Here is a 22,491-nt window from a genome sequence, read left to right as displayed (position 1 = left end):
TTCTATCTCCAAGTTAAGACATTGAAATTTCTCCGAGATACCAAATTTTATTCTAAATTTCAATTTTATTCCCACCTGTGATGTTTGTATTTCACACAGTGTGTTTGAATTTAACCTTTGCAGTTTTATATTGATATGTTCATCGATTTATTCATTTATTTACCATTGTTTGATACCCAATAACCGATATCTGTTTCGTGCTGGGGTATCATTATACATTAATTCATTCTTTCATTCATTCAGTCATTATTCCTTTTGTTAACTGTATGTTTATATTTTTTCAGGCCTACAGTAAGGGTGTGTCTTACACAGTTATTGGAATAATATTTGCCAGTTTTGAGATCCCAATGTTTATCTCATCTCCCGTGTTTGGATCACTGGTACGTTTAGTTAGATAATTACAGTCAGAAATGATAATATAACAATATTTATTATGGACATTTTGACTCAAAAGGGAACAGATGAACTGGCGTGTAGTTTAATAATGAATAATGTTAAAGCTCGTACAAATATAGATACAGTGAAACCCCACCTAACGACCACCCCGGTTCTAAGACCACACCACTATAAAGACCAATATTTTAAAGACTGGAATATTTTCTTATTATTTTATAGTAAAAAACAACAACTCCCGATACTACGAATTACGACCAGTAAAGATAGACCCAATGGTCGTTTTTAGTACATTTTACCCCACATTAATTCATTTCAACTTATGTTCGTGCTTATATCCAATTAAGGTTCACGCACGGGTTAGTTGTTAGTATAGTTGTTAGAGAGAGAGAGAGAGAGAGAGAGAGAGAGAGAGAGAGAGAGAGAGAGAGAGAGAGAGAGAGAGAGAGAGAGAGAGAGAGAGAGAGAGAGAATAGGAGAGGGTGTAGTGGTCTTACACCCACCGATTGAATTGTTAAAATTCGCTCTGAGTGGCGGAATGTACCGGGTTGCGAACCCTGTACCTACCAGCCTTATGACTGCACCAAGACCAGTATGTTACCCTACAAATGCGACCACAGAATTTTGCTGTCATGTAACACAAGCGACAAGCCATACAAATATGGTAAACTATTATCTAATTGTCCTCGCCATGGTGTTAATTGCGTTTCCCAAACAAAAGATCAACAATAGATTTATGTTTATGTAGCTGAAAAGACAAAGGTATTTTCGTAGCAACAAACAATTGGAATGTGACCCAAAGGTCACGCGTTTTATTACCTTTGGGCAGTGAATGTTTCGTTTCATTCATTTCAACTTATATTCGTGCCTATTTCCAATTAAGGTTCAAGCACGCTGTCCTGTGCACACACGTCAGCTATCTGGGCTCTGTCCTGGGCAGTGGGATAATTGTTAGTGGTTAATGATTAGTGAGAGAGAACAGGGTGTAGTGGTCTTATATTGAGTCGTTAAAACTCGCTCTGAATGGGAGCCGGTACTGGGTTGCGAACCCTGTACCTACCAGCCTTAAGTCCGATGGCTTAACCACGAGACCGACCACCGAGGCCGGTACACCATCACGTCGGGAGGGTGTTATTTATCAAGACAGTTGTTAATCTCTTTGGTGTGATAATTAAGAAAATTAACGCACCAAAGCTTACAAATAACTGAAGTAAGCTAGATACTTGATTATTCTTGCATTTCAAAGTAAATGTCAATACAATATACCAATACCTATTTATTTTATCAATTGAGACATTGTTGATGACATTTGGGAAGGAGGGTTGGACGTAAAATATTTACTAACAATCATCATCTCAACATTCGTAATTCGGTATATAAGGACCACCCCTCTATAAGACAAGTTTTAACAAGACCCGCCGATGGTTGCAATAGCAGAGTTTCACGGTATAATATTTTTAAGTGCTAAAATCATATCAGCCCCCATAATAATCTTTACAAAGGTATCTTAACACATTACCTTTAAACCGAATAGGTTAAATCTCCTTATTTGATACAGGGGTGAAGACAGCTGCTGGAAGAGCCACGATAAAGTAAGTACACGTGTATCTTGGCAGTTCCATAATTTTCCATCCCTGTATTAAACATGAGATTTAATCCATGAAATTTGATAATGTGATAAGAAATCAATTGTGTTACACTGACTGTACTTTTGTTAAAGATATCATGATAGCTGGTATGGGTTTAAAAGTGAATAATATATCATTTTGATTCTTGAGATACGATTGTGTGTATGATAATTATTGTTGCTTGTTGCAACTCTATTTAAATCAGTGGCGTAGGAATGTTCCAAAACGTGGGGGGCACACTTTTATATTTACACATGTTTACACTATTATAAAGCAAATATAAACATGTCCCCTTGCCCCCCCCCCCCCTCCCCCATTTCCTACGCCAGTGCAAATAGTTATAGGCAACATACATTTGATATTCAAATAGGTATTTTTTTCAACACATATTGCTGATGTAACCTTGGACATTGACATCATGACCTCTGTGTGTGCTATTCATCATCGCGGTGCAGGGGTGGAAACATTCTTTTGGGTTTCCTTGAGAGTGTCGAATACAGTACATATCCGATATCTCTTAGACATTTTAAAAACAAGTTCTATAAGTTATAATGTTTTCAAATATGTTTTTAGTTTTGTGCAATATGGGTTTGTTTACCACAGCTCTGTACACTATGTCCATGATCTGGCCACAGCGTTTGGTTTTTGTCCTTTCGAAGATTTTAGTTTTGGTATATTGTGTTGATCGTTCGAAACTGTTTACATTCAATTTTGTTTTTTGTCTTCATAATTCGGTTCAATATTGATTTGTTTACAACAGCTCCATACAATCTTTGCATGGTCAGACCACAGCATTTATTTTTATCTTTTTGAAGATTGTATGTTTTGGACTTTAATGTCTATATGCTTCATTGCGTCTTTCAGAAATACTTTTATTTTGAACGTGTGCTTAATAAAAGGCATTTCATTGGAAAAGTTCTTTTTGCACTTACTTGGCCTTTGATATTGTGTGACCTTAACCACGGCATTTGTTTTCTTAAGATTTCCATTGAAAAGAAATTTATTTTGACAAATTATACATTATAGGGCCTCAAATTATTCTTATTTGGTACGTATGCCTAATAAAAGGCATTTCATTAAACATGTTGTTGGGAGGTGGGGGGGGGGGGGGGGGCACTTACTTTTGACATTGTGTGACCTTGTCCACAACCGGCCAATCTAAGATGTAACTTTTGTAACAATTTAGGGCATTGCTTTTTCAAAAATGTCGAGTTTTACGAGTTTTAGCATTATTTACTATGCATAGTACGCCAATTCATCGGTTTCCTATTTGACGCAAACGGACTATATGCTGCAGACTGTATTTGGATTTTTAGTCTTAACCCAGAACCATTAATTAATACGCCTGACTTCACTTACTAATGACGATATTAGAGCTGGGCGGTATTGAAATTTCAGGTTCGGTATCGGTAATTTGGGGTGACTTACCTCGGTATCGGTACAGTATTCCGTATGGACACAATACTGATATCGAGCGGTCTTTTCAGTATATTCGGCTTTAACTGCATACTCGAGTTAAGGCTCACGCACTAATTTCATCTAAACAAAACTAAGTGCCATTACATAAGCCCATCATCTCTCTCTCTCTCTCTCTCTCTCTCTCTCTCTCTCTCTCTCTCTCTCTCTCTCTCTCTCTCTCTCTCTCTCTCTCTCTCTCTTAGCTATTTTGCGTTCGTCAAATATATTGTTAGTCCCTTACTAAATGGCGGGAAACCTTTTCGGTATTTTGATATTTGCTCGGTACAGTAAATCGGTATTGACATGATACTGAACTGTATATACGGTATACCGTTCAGCTCTAGACGATATTCCTAATTTTTTCTATCAAATAGGTTGCAACACAGAGTTAAATTTACCATAATTATGCATTCAGTTCATGTATATCAACATGATATAATCTATTATTTTTATCATGGTTCACATAGGAAAGTGTTACACTCGTGAGCAGGGTTTCTACGCAATAATCTATCTTTATTATAGTCTATGCGATCTGCAAACATGGAACAATTGCGGTTTGTTAAATTCACATTGAATTGCATTCATTAACACGAAAACCCCCCAAAACATTATGGAATAAATAACTTAATTGATTAATTATGGCTGGATTTCTGTTGTTTTGTTCCTGTAAAAAACCCAACCTGGAATGCAAAACCATTTTCCTATGTATTTAACATTAGGATATTACTTTGTAACTGACCTCATTCAGTGTTATGAATATCAGACATAATTAATGTTGGTTATTATAAATTACATTTTGTAAATAATCAATACATGATCAAACTCGTGTAAATGCTAGGAAAACAATTATGGAACTTGTTTGGGAACCGTTTTATACCTCTCGCTCTCGCTCGAGGAATATAATTTCGGAGCGCATTCCATAAGTTTCGTATGGCACTCCCACTCACGCAATAATATATATTTATGTGCACTTTGTTTATCTCCAAGTCGAGAAGGATTAATAACTCAACAAGGATTTGTCGATTAGGCCACATACGTGACATGTAATAAAACTAAGACATACATATAATAAAACAAAGACAAGAACCATTGATATATCAATTTAGATACAATTTAGACATTATTGTCACACAACAATGCTGACATGATTGTTACCACTGACATCCATTGTATAGCAGTGACAATAATTGGAATTAACGTCTGATATTGCTGCGAATGGTATTCCTGGCAAAGTTCTAATGTGTAACTGTGCTCAAAATGTTCAGAAAAGTAAATTCCTTCCAACTGTTGTATCAGGATGGTTGTGAACCCACAAACTGCAATTATAAATGAAAAGCAAGCAGAAAATGTATTCCCGAATAACATTAACTCAATTCCGAAGTACAAGTGTATATAATATCTCTAGCTACATTGTATAAAGTAAATGGGAGGTGATGGGTTTATACGGGAGGTAGATGGGGCGGTGGTAAGAATTGTTGTTGAAATTTTCCCATCAGGTCAGCGTGACAATTGGGTCCGAAAAGATAGACAAAAGTCAGTTAATTACGCTTCCGGTTATGTAAAAAACGGACCGGACTGATTGAACTGAACAACATTGATACGGACATAGATATTTACAAATTCCCCGTAAAATCTTTTACTGACGTAAAATGTCTTTATTTCTTCAAATGTTTTAGCGTGTGATAATGATACTCCAAGAGGTAATGGCTTTAATACGATTTTTGGTAAGGATTGTTTGGAAAGTGTATTTTATGTAAAAAGTGGTGTTGATTCCAAAAATAGCAGTCTTATTGACCCTACTTAAGACAAATTTGCCATTGTTTTGCCAAAATTAATCGATTTCAGCTAATTATACACACTATCTAGTATTGTACCTAATAAGCTACTGAATATTTTACATTGCTATTGTTTGGTCAACGTCCAGCCAAAGAAAAACAATCTCATCAATGCCAACATTTTGCCACATTTAGCCAATATTTGGCCAAAACCAGCTATTTTCCATAGGAATAGTAACGAAATTGTACTCGATATGAATAGCAGTAAAATTCACGAAATAAATCAAATTTATGAAGCCAAATGCAGATCAAAATACATAATGGCACTTTATGGTTTTAAAAATGCGGTTTTAACTCAAATAATGTGCTGTAACCTCACCGTGGTGCAGGGGTGTAACATTCTCTTTGAGAATGGCCAATACAGCACAAATTGAAGTTTAGAATTAAAGTCAGTATCTATCTGTGATATTTGTATTTGTATTTTTGCACAATTCTTTACACTGTTTTTATTTATATCTTGAATTTTTCTGTTGATGTTGATCATCACCTTATTTGTTGCCATTACCATAGTTTGACACCCAATAGCCGATGTAGTTTTCGTGCTGGGGTGTCGTTAAACATTCATTCATTCATTCATTCATTCAAATAATGTGCAACATTTACGCAGGAAAACGATATGAAGTACATCAACTTCACCATGCACTGTCATCATGATTACCACCACTATCCTGTCTCATGGTATGAGATGACACATTTTGCATCTGATTGCTGGTAAACCAGTGGTAGAAAAACTGTATGACCTAAAAACAATTCTAGCCACGATCGGTTGTTGTATTTAACGACCCCACTAGATCACATTGATTTTTTATCTTATCATCGGCTATTGGACGTCAAACATAAGGTCATTCTGAACATTGTTTTTTAGAGGAAACCTGCTGTTGCCACATAGGCTACTATTTTACGACAGGCAGCAAGGGATCTTTTATTTGCGCTTCCCACAGGCAGGATAGCACAAACCATGACCTTTGTTGAACCAGTTATGGATCAATGGTCGGTGCAAGTGGTTTACACCAACCCAGGGTTTGGAGTTGGTATCTGGATTAAATTCCCATGCCTCGACTGAGATCTGAACCCAGTACCTACTAGCCTGTAGACCGATGGCTTAACCACGACGCCATCGAGGCCGGCAGCCACGATCGGTGTTTGTATGTCGAATGCTCTCTGTGAATGAAAAGAAACATGTAATGATTCTTTTTTAAAAGTGTGAGGAATATTGCATAACGACGACCTATAGTCAATCCAGCTTCCCAGCTACACTATACAAGCAAAATATAAGAATGTCTTTGCTTTGGAGCTTTCCATTCTATGTTCAATATTAAGAAGTAATCTGTATATGTTAAATACTTAAAACTTAATATTACATTCACAAGTGTTGACGCATGTTGTCATAAACAATTCAGATAAAAGCGTTTATTATTATTTATTAATACATATAATTCGGAACCTATTGTAAAATAAACGCAGCCATTTGTTTCTTCAAGATCAGTATTTAGGCCATCTTAGTTTGCTGTTAAAATCAATGTTATAGCCATCCTTGTGTATTAATCATGACAACTAAACTTAAGTGTGTGGATGGACTTCGGATATTTGCATATCATTACAGTAGAAAACTATAGGTAGCTTGGTCCTATTGTATGCGATGCATTGCCAGATTTTGATGATCTAACACGATGTTCGAAAGAAAAAAGTGAATGACTCGTCAGTCTTGGCGATAACACCATCTTTGTTGGTGGAAAGCTTAAGAGAGTTGCGTTTGTGAACGAGACCAGGTTAAAATATTTTCCTACAGAAATACAAATCCACTTATCCAGTCAGGCAAATTTTCAACATGTCAGAAAGGTAATTATGTGACACACCTAAGTGGACCACGAGAGTACATCCAAACCACATAGCATGGTTAGAAAGAGGATAATGGAGTTTCTCTACCACTAGGGTTTATTGGCAATCAGATATACATTTTTGATATCATGGAACATGAAGATGTTGCAGATAGAGATGAGAGATGATGATGATGATGATGTTAAAATGTTAGATTGTAATTTGTATTTATATTTGGCTTTATAAATGAGAATTTTCAGGAGTTTTTACATACTATTCATATCGGGCACAATATAATTAGTAATCCTATGGCAAACAACCATTTTGGGCCACACATTGGCCAAATTAGGCCAGATATTTACCATATTAATGAGACTGTTATTCTTTGGTGAAATCTATACCACAAAACAGTATTACAAAATATTTAGACGCTTGTTAAATACAATATGATAACACAAGACTAATCAAATAACAAATATCTGATTTGGGCCATTTTGTGCCAAAAAATGGCCAAAATGGCAATTTTGTCTTAAGACTGCTATTTGTTGTTTTTTTGGAATCAGCACCAACGTTTACAAAAAGTAGGCTCATCAAACCTTCCTTACCTAAAATTCTGATTAAAGCCCAATACCTCTTAGACCATGATGCATAAAACACAGCTGCAAGCCAATTGATTATCATACTACATCTTAAGACAGTGTAAGAAAGATAGTGATTGACCCAAACAGGAAAGCTGAATGGATGAATGGATGGATGAAAGGAAGGAAGGATATATGGATGGGCGTCTGTGTGGATGGATGGGTGCATGGGTTAATGGGTGTGTGGTGGATGGACGGACGCGTGGGTGGATGGACGGATGGATGGATTGGTGAATGGGTAGATGGACGGATGGATGAGTGGGTGGATGGAAGGAAGGAATGATGGATGAATGGATGGATGAATAAGCTACGTAGTAATTAAACCGGAAAAGGAATGTTTACCTTTCTGCCTCAGACGACGAGTATATAGTGAGTCCTACTAAAACAAGAATTTCGTCACCTAAGCGAGTGTAGTGAGTCCATGTGATGTCATTCTACTAAAACAAGAATTTCGTCACCTAAGCGAGTGTAGTGAGTCCATGTGATGTCATTCTACTAAAACAAGAATTTCGTCACCTAAGCGAGTGTAGTGAGTCCATGTGATGTCATTCTACTAAAACAAGAATTTCGTCACCTAAGCGAGTGTAGTGAATCCATGTGATGTCATTCTACTAAAACAAGAATTTCGTCACCTAAGCGAGTGTAGTGAGTCCATGTGATGTCATTCTACTAAAACAAGAATTTCGTCACCTAAGCGAGTGTAGTGAGTCCATGTGATGTCATTCTACTAAAACAAGAATTTCGTCACCTAAGCGAGTGTAGTGAGTCCATGTGATGTCATTCTACTACAACAAGAATTTCGTCACCTAAGCGAGTGTAGTGAGTCCATGTGATGTCATTCTACTAAAACAAGAACTTCGTCACCTAAGCGAGTGTAGTGAGTCCATGTGATGTCATTCTACTAAAACAAGAACATCGTCACCTAAGCGAGTGTAGTGAGTCCATGTGATGTCATTCTACTAAAACAAGAACATCGTCACCTAAGCGAGTGTAGTGAGTCCATGTGATGTCATTCTACTAAAACAAGAACATCGTCACCTAAGCGAGTGTAGCGAGTCCATGTGATGTCATTCTATTAAAACAAGAACATCGTCACCTAAGCTAGTGTAGCGAGTCCATGTGATGTCATTCTACTAAAACAAGAATTTCGTAACCTATAGTTAAACAATATTACCACTCTTAACTTTGAGGGGTCTGGAAAAGAACACAACTCGCATGAAACACAGGCAACACACTACATCGATATGACATTCAGTTCTAGAAACATGAAACGCCAGTATACAGGCAACACACAACATCGATATGACATTCAGTTCTAGAAACATGAAACACCAGTATACAGGCAACACACAACATCGATATGACATTCAGTTCTAGAAACTTCAAACACCAGTATACAGGCAACACACTACATCGATATGGCATTCAGTTCTAGAAACTTGAATCAACCCTGTTTTTATACCATAATTATGGGAGTTGACCCCATCTCCAAATTGCATAATTTTAGCAGTCAAATCAGTTCTAATTCTAATGTAAATAAATCAATGAAAATGATACCATTTTTAATGGAACTATATTCGTTATCAAGCGTTTGTTGTTTTTTGCAGATCTCCACAATAGGTCCGAAGTTCATGCTAGTTTCTGGTTTGTTTATATGTGCAGCCTGTTCTGTCCTGTTCGGGTAAGGCTACGTACAATACTACACTAGGCGCCTGTGCAGGAGTGGGTTTCATGGGTCGAATATCTTCCCCCACCTTCCCCCCGCTCAAGCAAATTTCGTCTTTTTTAAAATACATTTTCAGGGGAGCATGTCTCGACCCCCTTATTCACAGCTTGACCATACAAACACACACTAAAATTACTGCACACGCACCTGTACACATATATACTGTGGTATACGAAGTTTTACTTCATAGAGGATTTAGAATGTTTTATTTACCCACTGACTCGAGACATTTTTGTTTACAGGGGTTAGAGATGATTAAATATCAACCGCTTGTAAACAGCATTATATTGGCACGAGACAAACTGGCTTTGGGCATATTTCTCAATGAGCAATATATTATACATAATACACATAATTATATTAACATGACAAAGAGTAGCTATGGGGATTATTTCTAAATGAGAACTAAGTACATAGAAGTATATTACAATGAAAAAGGTCGTCTTTCAGGATATTTTTCAATAGGCATCAAATACGTTTTTGCTTTGATATGGATTATTTTCACAGCATTGACTGAACTAAACAAACAAAAACAAAACAAAGTATTAGTTTAGCCTAAGCTAAAAAGAAATGTTTGCATATAAATGTGTTGCTTATGTTGCTGTTTACATTTTCAGTTTTTTGGATGGGAGTCCCCCTGGAAATACATTCATCGCACTGTCTATTGCCACGAGGTGTGTAGAGGCACTGGGATATTCTGCATTTTATGTCTCAAGTCGTGCCATTGTTGGATATGTTTTCCGAGACAACGTCGCTATGATATATGTAAGCAACAAAGTATTTAGTGAATGTGTTTTATATATATATATAATATAATATAATATAATATAATATAATATAATATAATATAATATGTATATATATATATAACACATTCACTAAATACTAATACATAAACCATACAAATACCAAATCAATACAAGTACATTTCTTCCCAAGTATATGGGACAAGGGCCCCTACTTGATATCAGCCCACAATACTGGTAACGTTCATGTGCCTATAAAAACAAATAATCTACTATAAGCACACGATCAGCACATTATACACTCTATAAAATAAAGCTTAATATATACAATGTCTTCAAAATAAAATGTGTTAAAATACAAACATGCTACCCACCGAATTCAACAAAGTATAAATTTACGCATCCATCAAAACATATGCGCATGCTACTTTATTTAAATATATTAGCTTAATCTCACATATACGGGTACGTATATTTACTTGAGAACCTTAAATTAATAACTACACAGATTTAAGGTAAGTAAATTATTACCTAAATAAATATTCTAACACATAACACATTTGGATATATATTAAAGCCACTAATTATATTTAATTCTATAAACGACAGACTAACAGTTTAACATTATAATACTTTATCTATTTACTAACGTTAACTTGATCTTCCAAATCTTAGAAATGGTCAATACTTTAAAACTACTAAACAGGTATGTCTTGTCTCTCTCAAAAGTCTGAGTTGGAATGCCCAGAATGTAAGTGTTGTACAGATTTTACCCAGGTATGTCACCTAACACCCACGCTACAGGGGTATACGGCAAAGGGAGAGGGCATTAGTTGACAGAGAGCATGCATGTGTTCAGGTGAGTAGTTTGGTATAACTAAGTGAACTGCTGACACTGTGTGCTAAATTAAAACTACTACTGGGGGTCACTTTTGACAAGAGACAGACCTGGAAACCACATGTGGAGAAAGCCGAAGCCAAAGCTCGAAGAAAACTTGCCATAATGAGAAAACTAGCTGGCACCAAGTGGGGTGCAGATCATAACATACACTGAAAATAGTCTACCAAGGAGCAATCAGACCACATATTGAGTACAGATCCATGCATGGTCAACAGCAGCAAAGTCACATCAACATAAACTAGACAGGGTTCAAAACCAAGCACTCAGGATAATAACTGGAGTAATGAGGTCAACCTCCATTGAGAAAATGGAACAGCTCACTGGCATCGTACCCCTGCTCACTGGCATCGTACCCCTCAGTAAACGCCGGGACTCCAAGCTCGTGATACAAGCCACTATGTTCAACACCCACTGAAAAAGAGAATGAATGACTATCCCTGCAACAGACTCAAAAGAACTAGCTTTCATAAACAGAGCAAATCACTCCTGAGGCAACATAAGGGGCTCTCATTCATGCTGCCCACATCATCAGCACCAGAGAGGAGACTGCTCACATGTCGTCTTCCTGACAGATGCTCTCTCTGCCTAACAGGCTCTTGAAAACAACAAGCTTGACATACTTTCAGAAGCCCGACATCCTATCAGCAGTGTCAAGCAAGTCGTGTTACAATGGATCCCTGCTCATTGTGGCATACCAGGAAATGAAAATGCAGACTCGCAAAACTTGGCGTAGCTAAAGAACAGGAGGATAACTGGGTGACATACGAAGAGATGGAATTCCATATTAAATCTCTCTATAGACCTCCCAAACAAACTAATGATTATTACCTGCTGTCCCGTCAGGAACCAGTCATCATTTTCCGACTAAGGACTGGACACAACAGGCTGAACCAGCATATGCATAAGAGGTTCCGGCTGGTACCTTCTTCCGTGTGCTCCTGTGGAGAAGCAGAACAGACGACCGAACATGTCATCCAAGACTGCATAAACCTACAGCAGCTGAGGTAGACTACCTGGACAACTACAACAATTCTCCAGAAGAAGCTGTACAGCACAAGAAGTGATGAACAGAGAACAGTATCGTTCATACTCACTGCTGGCCTCGACGTGTAGTCAACAAGCGAACAAAAAGAAGAAGAAGAAACTACTAAAATACATATAATAAATAAATGACATACACATAATACAATGACCCTGTTACATATATAAGTTTTATAATGGGGCGACAGGTAAATATAAAATGCAGTGGGGAAACAAAGAGGAGTGGTGAAGGAGGGTCATGTGACGCACGACGTCACCGTTTTATCGATTCCATTGTACATTCTGTTTTCAAGTAACTTCATATATAAGAATAGATTTTAATTATTACTTGATCATTATTACTACAATACACATTATGACGTCACCATTAATAAACTGAATTCATTTCTCATCCGATTTTCATGAAACTTCACATATAGGAATAGGATCATGATATTTTTAACCAGTTCGCTTTCTCGTCTCTGCGTCAAAGGTCAAGGTCAAGGCACTATTTTTTAAATTAATAATTATGAATTCACCACTCTCACGGCTTCATTTCTCATCCGATTTTCATGATACTTCAAATACAGGAATAGGGTCGCGGTATCTTTATTTTCAAATGTTTGAATATATGATTTGGAAAATGTCAGAAAGTCCCATTTGTTTTTGCACACATCATCTGTGGTGCCTAGGTAATATTTACTCTTATTGACCATTTCACTAGGGTAAAACTTGCTAAACGTATGCTCTACTGGTGTAAAGAAATTAATTATTCTGTTTATATATGAAGCAGTTCATGATTCTCTCAGTTCATTACCGACGGCAATCTTGATGTATTGGTCACCAATAATGGATTACGGATTAGGGAAACGTATTTAAGACCATGAAAACATAAGAAAACGATATATTACAAGCTATATATCGTTTCAAATATATATGATTATTTGTGTCAGCCATATTGAATTTTAAGCCGCCATATTGGATTTTTTGCCACGTTGAACTTTTTAAAATGGTTTTCCAGCATGGAAACGTGCACAGGCACCTAGAAAACCCTCAGCGGATATACACGGGGGAGGGTGTGTGTGGGATGGGGGAGGGGTAACCGTTAGCATATAAAATATTGAAAATGTGTAGTTGGTTCACAGTTATGAAAGGTAAATCCATTTTGTGATTGTCAGGGTGTCAAATGTGATTAATCAAAAATAGAACCATGCTGAAAAAAATACAAAAATCATCAGTCTTGCAGCATTTGTGTTGTCATAAATTAAACATAATTTTAGGGCTATATTTTTATGTTGCAAGTATTTAATAACCATTTGTTTTGATTCCAAGTGGAAAACGAATTAAGAAAATAGTTCTTAACATTGTGTATTTTTTATTCATGTTAAATGACCTTATTGAATTATGTGACCTATAAATGACCTTAATATTAAGCAAAGTGAAACTGGCAACCACCTTAAACGTGTTTAGTAACCCTGTTGAATAATATTAACGTGGGGTACTGCTTTTAACACGTAAATCCCATCAATCCTTTTTTTCGACATGTTGGATGGTCTACTATCGGTTGATGCATCTTCCGACGCCGGTGACACTGAAACGCGTTTTAAATGTGACTATAATGGTCATTGTACATATATTTATTATGTAACATTTAGTGAAATATCTTAAAATATCAGTGAAATAAAAGTGTTATCAGTCACTCAGTGACGATAACACATTTTAGAGTGAAATTCACTCTAAAATGTGTTATCGTCACTGTAGAAAGTATTATCGTCACTGTAAGAAAACCGGAACTATTTTGTTGCTGGCATTTTAAAAATAAAAGTAAATTGCCAAAAGGTATGTAATAAATGGAACATTTCATGTTTTTTGTCAAATATGATTTATATCTCATCTCGTGAAGTTTGCAATCATATCACACTCGTCGAGCATGTGCGACTCGTGAGATATGATTGCAAACTTCACTCGGTGAATTATAAATCATATTTGACAAAAAACATAAAATATCCTCTATATACACTTGTGCTATTCTAACACGGTTTCCCTTATAATATAGGTATTATATCTTGTTGGCGAAATGATCCTTTTCTTTGCCGAAAGTCAGATTAAGTTGCCGAGTTATTAGCATTAATGAGAAGTCGAAGTCGTCGTAATATTTTGGACCTAATCCGATTTCAAAAACAAAATAAAACACGTCAAAACCACGACTTGTTTAGTGTCATAGCTCACTTAGCACCTTGTGGCCGCATAAATATGTTTTAACTTATTAATTTAAGCTCCAGGTATAAGTTGGGATAAAACTCTATTTTCTCCAAGGTTGTATTTTCTTTATTTAAGCCGAAAGCTTGATGGTTAAGCCATGGTGGTTAATGCAGAGGTTAAGCCATGGGATGTAAGGCTGGAAGGTACTGGGTTTAAAGATTGTTTTGTTTAACGACACCACTGGAGTACATTGATTAATTAATCATCGGCTATTGGATGTCAAACATTTGGTAATTCTGACACGTAGTCATCAGAGGAAACCCGCTACATTTTTCCTAATGCAGCAAGGGATCTTTTATATGTACCATCCCCCAGACAGGATAGCACATACAACGGTCTTTGATATACCAGTCGTGGTGCACTGGCTGGAACGAGATATATTTCAATGAGCCCACCAACTCACGATCTCAGACCGACTGCGCATCAAGCGAGCGATTTACCACTGGGCTACGTCCCGCCCCGTACTGGGTTTAATAACTCAGTGTGTACTTTCGGCGGCGGCGAGACGTAGCCCAGTGGTAAAGCGCTCGCTTGATGCGCGGTCGGTTTGGGATCGATTCCCGTCAGTGAACCCATTAGGCTATTTCTCGCTCCAGCCAGTGCACCACGACTGGTACATCAAATGCCGTGGTATGTGCTATTCTGTCTATGGGATGGTGCATATAAAAGATCCCTTACTGCTGATCGAAAAGAGTAGCCCATGAAGTGGCGACAGCGGGTTTCCTCCCTCAATATCTGTGTCCGACGCCATATAACCGTAAATAGCATGTGTTGAGTGTGTCGTTAATAAACAAGTTCTTTCTCACTAACTACTAACAACTAATCACTTGCCCGATTCTTGTGTTCTTTGTACAATACAATATGTTTTAAATCAACTAATCACTAACTCACTGTCCTAGGCAGACAGCCCAGATAGCTAATGTATGTGTGTGTTCCCAGGACAGCGTGCTTTAAGTGTATAGACCACGAAAATACGTATAAATGAAGTAATGAATACTTAAGGAACGAAGGAAGGAAATGTTTTATGAACGATGCACTCAACACATTTTATTTACGGTTATATGGCGTCGGACATATGGTTAAGGACCACACAGACAGGATAGCACATACCACGGCCTTTGATGTACCAGTCGTGGTGCACTGGCTGGAACGAGAAATAGCCCAATGGGCCCACTGACTGGGATCGATCCCAGACCGACCGCGCATCAAGCCACTTTGCCCCTAATGAATACTTAAATTCCTGTATGTATTAAAGGGAAACCTTTACCCTCACTATACAGTATAATACGCTGATTTTCTTCTATATACATTTTATACCGTTCTGCTATTCAACTTCAAAAAGTGTAATTTTCAGTGAATCACCCAATACAGAATATTTTATTACATATTAACAGCTAGGTAATAAGGCCAGTATGACACAAACGAGTGTTAAAGTTAGTTATCCGACAGCAATGAGTGTGGGTGCATTTATTACCCACAGAGTGAACATATGGTTGTCCTAGAAACAAAATTTAAAGCAGCATGTGTTGCGAATAACAAACTACATGATGACTAATTGAACCGAGCCTATTTTCACTGGCTGCACAGCAGTTGTCGTTAATACTATGTTAATGGTGTAAGTCTTTATAGTGTTGTTCAGCTAGCAGCGATTGTGAATATGATATATTCTCAAGATGGCCGCCATTTACCAATATGGCTATCAAATGCCATTTTATTTTACACTTTTATATATATTATAAGAGACGCCTAGAAAATTGATGAGCACAACACCGACTACACAGTTGGTTTGTCACGTCAGGCTGCTTGGGGAATTGAAAAGATTGGTCTTAAATATGGCAACGTTTCTCGTTTTTTAAAGTGACATAGCCTTGTTTCTTCACATTATTTGTTTCTGGTATTCGTTGTGTTTTTTGTCATGTCAACTTATTTTCGAGCTTATATCCAATTAAGTTCAAACACGCGGTCAGCTATCTGGGCTGTCTGCCCAGGACAGTGGGTTAGTGCTTAGCGAGAGAGAAGTCGATGTAGTTGCCTTGCAACTACCCATTAAAACGTTAAAACCCGCTCTGGGTGGGAGCCGGTACCGGGCTGCGAACCCAGTACCTACCAGCTTTATGTTCAGTGGCTTAACCACGACACCGCCGAGGCCGCTCCTTGTGTTTTTAAATTTTTTTAAAATTAATTTAAGAACGCACAAACCTCCGAGAAATAATGGTAATGTAGACAAGCTCCACTCTAAAACATTTTATAGGTATTTCCCTTTCATTGACACAGACATTAGTTTCACTCTATTGTAACTTTATCTCAGTGTGTTACGTGTTTGAAGATTAACCAAACTTACTGTCCATTTTCACGGGTTGAAACTAGGCTTTGCGACTTTAAGCCCATGGACTTCATTTCGTATAGGCTTACATAATTATGGGTTCGCCTGTTTTATCCTGCTATTAACAGCATCTCACTCTGCTTTTTATTCCGTAGTATTCTGTCCATACAAAAGTTAGCTGCAGGATAAACATCTTTATATATTCTAGAACATCCTTCTGTTTGTGTCTTTCAGGGTATTTTGAACATATTCACTGGACTCGGTGATATGCTGGGCTACCCGTTGGGAGGTGTGCTATTCGAGGTTTGTGTCTTCAGTTTTGTTCAGTAATCCAGCAGTGTATCCACCCGAGGTCATGAGCTGTAAGCTGCTGGGTCAAACCCCTTTTGGAAGACCCACTGACATAGTTTTCTTTGTTATTTCCAATTGTACTACGCTTAGGTAGTTTTCCATCATTGACAAAAGTGTGCAATAGATCTGTATAACCACACACGTTTTAAACTACACCTCTCACAGAACCAAACGTCCTTATCGCATCATGCAATTGTCACTTAGTGGCGTGGTACCAGTCAATTACCGCATAAAGGTATGAGTGCTATGCATGATTACTGCGCAATTTCGATGTATCTCGGCTGTCAGTTAACCGCGCATACTACTTGTAACTTTATGCGGCACCTATATCGCGACAGCGCACTTTTGTCATGTGACAACAATGACGTCATGTATTGTGAAGCGTTACAGTAAAGTCTTGTGGCGGATTATTATAGTCCAGTTCTACGTTTTGGGTTTAAACAAATTACAATAAAACAAAATTATTTATAAATGTAATATAACTGTATATAGTTCCTGTTTCTAAATATCATATTAAAAGTATACAAACTGTAAATTATCGAAAGTGTTAAAATGTATAATTAATTACATTATCAGACATATGACTCGTGCCGTTATGGATTTTATCAGTGCTCCACAGCAAAGTCCTGTCATCAGCATTGAATGGAAGTGACGTAGTTATCCAAATTTTAAAAAACACAATTTATCACAACCGTCAAATGTACTTGTAGTTGAAACAGCATTGAAACACTTATTTCTTAGCAACATACGTTTTTTATTTAAATATACAAACGTTTGTCGTCACCAAATTTTTTATACAAAGTCATTATTGTATAGAAAATTATAAATTAGCAGTTTGATAGTGATGCATATTCTTTATTTCTAAATATGGAAACGGGTTTGTGTCGTCCGGACACTGAATTGGCCATCATTTGTTTGTTTGTTTGTTTGTTTTTGTTATTTGTTTTCTTTCCTTTTTTTTTTTTTTTTTTTGGTTTGTTTGTTTGTTTTTTTTTTTGTTTTTTTTTTTTTTTTTTTTTTTTTTTTTTTTTGCGGGGGGGGGGGGGGGGGGGCTGGACGTAGCCCAGCGGAAAGGCGCTCGCCTGGTGCGCGGTCGGTATGGAATCGATCCCCGTTGGTGGGCACATAGGGATATTTCTTGTCACAGCCAATGCACTACGACTGGTATACCAAAGGCCGTGGCATGTGCTATCCTCTCTGTTGGATGGTTCATATAAAAGATTCCATGCTACAAATGGAAAAGTGGTAGCGTTTTTCCTCTCTAAGATTATACGTCAACATTATTATTAAAAAAACATATAACATCCAATAGCCGATGATGAATAAATCAATGTGCTCTAGTGGTGTCGTGAAACAAAACAAACGTTTTTCTTTTTCATGATGATGATGCTAATTTTTTAATCTCACTGCCTCCTTTCCTGTCTCTTTTGAATTCCATCTGGGGGTTTTATCTCCTGATCTGTATTCTCTTCTTTCCTTTGTTGTTTACCTGTACATCTGAATCTTTTCTCTCAAACATCGACACGTTCTAGATAGTCTCTTGTAGCCATTTGAGCTTCACATTTGTAATTTCTCGACATCGTTTATAGTCCGCACGGCATCAAAAGAAGGGTCCGGGGTTGGGGCGCTCTTAGAAAAAGGTCCTAACATGTTGTTCGAGTGCAAGAAAAAAAACCCACCCACTCCTTTCATTCTGTTTTCAGCTTGGCGGGTTCGGAATGCCGTTTTGGAGCGTTGGTATTGCTATGTTGGTTTGCACTGGAGTAGCCTTTATGTTTACGCCATCACAGTGTACGTATATTCATATAATATGCAAATGATTTGTTGGAATGGGTTGAATAAAAAAGGTAACATTTTGTTGTTTAGAGAAAAGCGTGTTTCCATTTAGGATTCGTCACGAGTATTTTTTAATATGGAAAATATTAACCGAGTCTATGTTAATCGGTATTTGTCCAGGCTCTGCCGAGACAAATGCCGATTAACTAGATGAGGTTGATATTTTAGATATTAAAAAAAAAAACGAATAGCGAATTCTATTTATCCTATAACAGTTCTAAAATAACATTTTAATTTTAAAAATTAGGAAATCACAGTACTAAAATCGCCGCCGTTGGTAATATGACGTCATCACGATTATCACAAATTAGTTTCACGTCAAGCATTTTAACTTAATGTTTGACAACGTTACGCTCAGGTAAACAGGTGTTGTTGGTGTGCAAGCAAATGACCCATCTACAGCAACACATTACTTAGATACCTTGTAACCTTGCATACCATAGTTAACCATGTTAATACACTGAATTATCACATGGGTTTATGACATGGATATTATGGGTAAGTTATTGGATAAATAATGTTACATACCACACGATGAAATCTGCTGTCATATTATACGGTAATCCGGATGGACGTAGTTAGTGTGGTATTGCCTTAATGTGTCCCGTGCACTAATTATAAGGGGGCGGGATCTAGTTCAGTCGGTAGAGCGCTCGCTTGAGGTGGTTGTGTCGTATGATCGAGCCACCACATTCTCTGAATGAGTTCATCCCACCGCCACCCCCTACCCCTCCGTCTCAGCCAGTACCCCATAACTAGTATATCAAAGACTGTGATATGTGTATTCTGTCTGTGAGAAAGTGCATATAAAAGATCCCTTGTTATTAATGGGGAAATCTAGCTGGTGTCCACAAAAACTACGAGTTGAAAATTACCCAATGTTTGAAATCCAATATCTGATGATTATTAAAGCATCGTGCTCTAGCAGTGTCGTTAAACAAAACAAACTTTAACTTTTAACTTGTCATATTATGACCCAAGGTCAAATGTAGAATGGTTAGTTAGTAAATGGTGGGTTCTTATAAAACAAAAATCCTTAAATGTTTTAAACTTTAATTTCTTATTTTCTTCTCTTTTTTCTCTCTTTTTTATCCCACTGCCCCCTTTCATTTTTCTCTCCTTTGACTTCCATCTCATTTCTTCCCGATCTGGCAGCTCCTCCTATCTTTCAACTTCTTTCGCTGTCCACCTCCACATCCCAGTCCTTGTCTCTCCAACCGCGACAGGTGCTTGTCTTTTGTGGCTATCCATGACACACATCTGCTATTCCCCATCAGTTTTAGCTGTGGGCTTAACCGGACTACTTCGGAGAATGTTAATAGTTGATTTCTAATTTTCTAATCAATTGGTATGTTGTTAACAGTGATGACATACGTGTACGTTACACACATATTTAGTTAAAACTTTCTAAAATATAATTATCAAAACTAAAATTTAATATGATTATTTAACACGAAAGTTAATGATTACTTAACAGGAAAACAAAACAGTTATAGAATAAGAGATTTTAAATATTAAAAAAAATCCCACCTTTATCTAACTTGCCCCTTGCAAGGGATATCAGCTTTTGTCATAATTTCTGAAATAAAAAAGAAAGTTTGCTTTGTTTAACGACACCATTAGAGCACATTGATTTAATAATCATCGGCTATTGGATGTCAAACATTTGGTAATTTTGACATAATATATAGTCTTACAGAGGAAACCCGCTACATTTTTCGATTAGTAGCATGGGATCTTTTATATGCATTATCCCAGACATGATAGCACATACCACGGTCTTTAATATACTAGTCGTGATGCACTGGCTGAGACATGCACAGACCAATGCTGTGTGCTAGATGATGTGGTCTTGGATGGCTTGAGAGACGCATGGTTAATATTTATCAGTTCGATTCGTCAGATAACAACAGCTATCAATATCGATGCATAATAATGCATAAGTATGCATTTTTGTTACGCTGTGATATATATGTATATATGATAAGTTTTTACTGCCGTGTATGAAACGTTATAACATGGAAAGAGAAATGTCCGAAGGTATGGAAACGAGTAATAGTCCATGAAAAGGGCGCACCTGCCATATGCAAATGAGCCACATCACTAGAGGGGGTCCAGAGCGAAATTCACAGTCAGTAGTGAGTGTGCCCACCTTGAGCATTGATACAGGACTGGCACCGTCGGCTCATTGAAGCCACTAAACGGTGGAGAAAGGGATGGTACGGGCTGTGAGGGTTGCTGCCTAGAACCTGTTTCGCAGATGCGTGGTTCGGATCCATGTGTCTTGGCGAGAGGTTGTCGCGGGTGGTCGGCCGCTACGGGGACGGTCCCTGATCTGGTTGTTTTGTTGATATCGTTGCCATTAGTACTATAATATTATGGTGTTTCTGTGGACGTTAAATTGACGTGCGATGTCACGCTGCAAGATACCAGATTCAAGCATCCCTATGACTCGCCATCTGTCATTTTCACTGAGGCGTGGCATGACGAAAATTGCATCAAACAGTCCACTAATGGTGTTTTTCTGACTTCTGGACTTCTGAAGGCTGCACAGAGTGGCAATGATTTGCGACTGAATGTCTGGCCTTTTATGGTGAACACTGGACAGCATTTCTCCCGAATATTCCATGTTTCTTGCACAAAGCATGCAATCGCTGCAACAACTGCTTGGTTGCATTTCTTTGAGCAGTTTCATGCACATTTTCTCTGGTTTACATCCATAAATCCATTCACAAATTTATTACTCCAAACAATCCATGTCACAATACCTTTTGCCTTTGAGTATATGTTGATGTCAGAGTCAATCTGTTTCAATATCCTCTGTATACAGTCTAACATTAATTTCAGTGTTTAGTATCTATAAAATGTTCACAACTATATGCTAAGTATAAACCACACGGTCAAAACTAGGTGGTGCTTAATTAATGTCCAGGTGTATACACACAGACATATATAAACATACTTTCACACGTGATTTAATGTACCAAATTGTTTTATTACTCGTTCCTGAATACTGATTTTATTTGAACTAATGTCTACAATACACACGTACCTTAAAATTAAGGTGTGTATTTTCATGCATTTAAGTGGAGTAAAATGCTATATGCTCGAACGAGAAATAGCCCAAATGGGCCCCCGACGGGATCGATTCCAGACCGATCGTGCATTAAGTCCCGCCCCACGCAGATTGACCTTGCAAAATGAATGATGTAGATGACTCACGTGCACGTTCCATATACGTCTTAGACTTGGATATAAACGATTGCTGTCATTTGAGACAAGCTGTGTGATTTTAGGTGCATCTACGTTATCCATAAATAAATGAGTAAATGTAATAGAGTAAAATTAGAAACACACTTTGTGAATTTCAAACAACACGCGAACACAGGAGCGCATGAGAACACACGCATACATAAACACATACATACATACATACATACACACATACATCTTCCTGCTAATAGGAAAATTACGACTGGTTTATCAAAGGCCGTGATATGTACTATCCTGTCTTTGTGATGGTGCATATAAAAGATCCCTTGCTACTAACGAAAAA

General features: G+C 37.4%; 1 protein-coding gene across 1 annotated transcript in view; it reads left to right on the top strand.

Annotated features, from left to right (window-relative positions):
- Positions 1-22,491, top strand: part of LOC121389841 (MFS-type transporter SLC18B1-like) — a 37,683-nt gene that overhangs the window by 1,384 nt on the left and 13,808 nt on the right. The window contains exons 2-6 of the mRNA XM_041521493.1: positions 285-380; positions 9,378-9,451; positions 10,114-10,261; positions 16,983-17,051; positions 18,803-18,890. Coding sequence (XP_041377427.1) covers positions 285-380; positions 9,378-9,451; positions 10,114-10,261; positions 16,983-17,051; positions 18,803-18,890 — 475 coding nt within the window. The remainder of the gene's footprint in view (positions 1-284; positions 381-9,377; positions 9,452-10,113; positions 10,262-16,982; positions 17,052-18,802; positions 18,891-22,491) is intronic.

Source organism: Gigantopelta aegis, chromosome 3 (genome assembly GCF_016097555.1).
Source record: "Gigantopelta aegis isolate Gae_Host chromosome 3, Gae_host_genome, whole genome shotgun sequence".
In the NCBI taxonomy this organism is placed as follows: Eukaryota; Metazoa; Mollusca; class Gastropoda; order Neomphalida; family Peltospiridae; genus Gigantopelta; species Gigantopelta aegis.
This window is presented reverse-complemented; position numbering and strand designations above follow the sequence as displayed.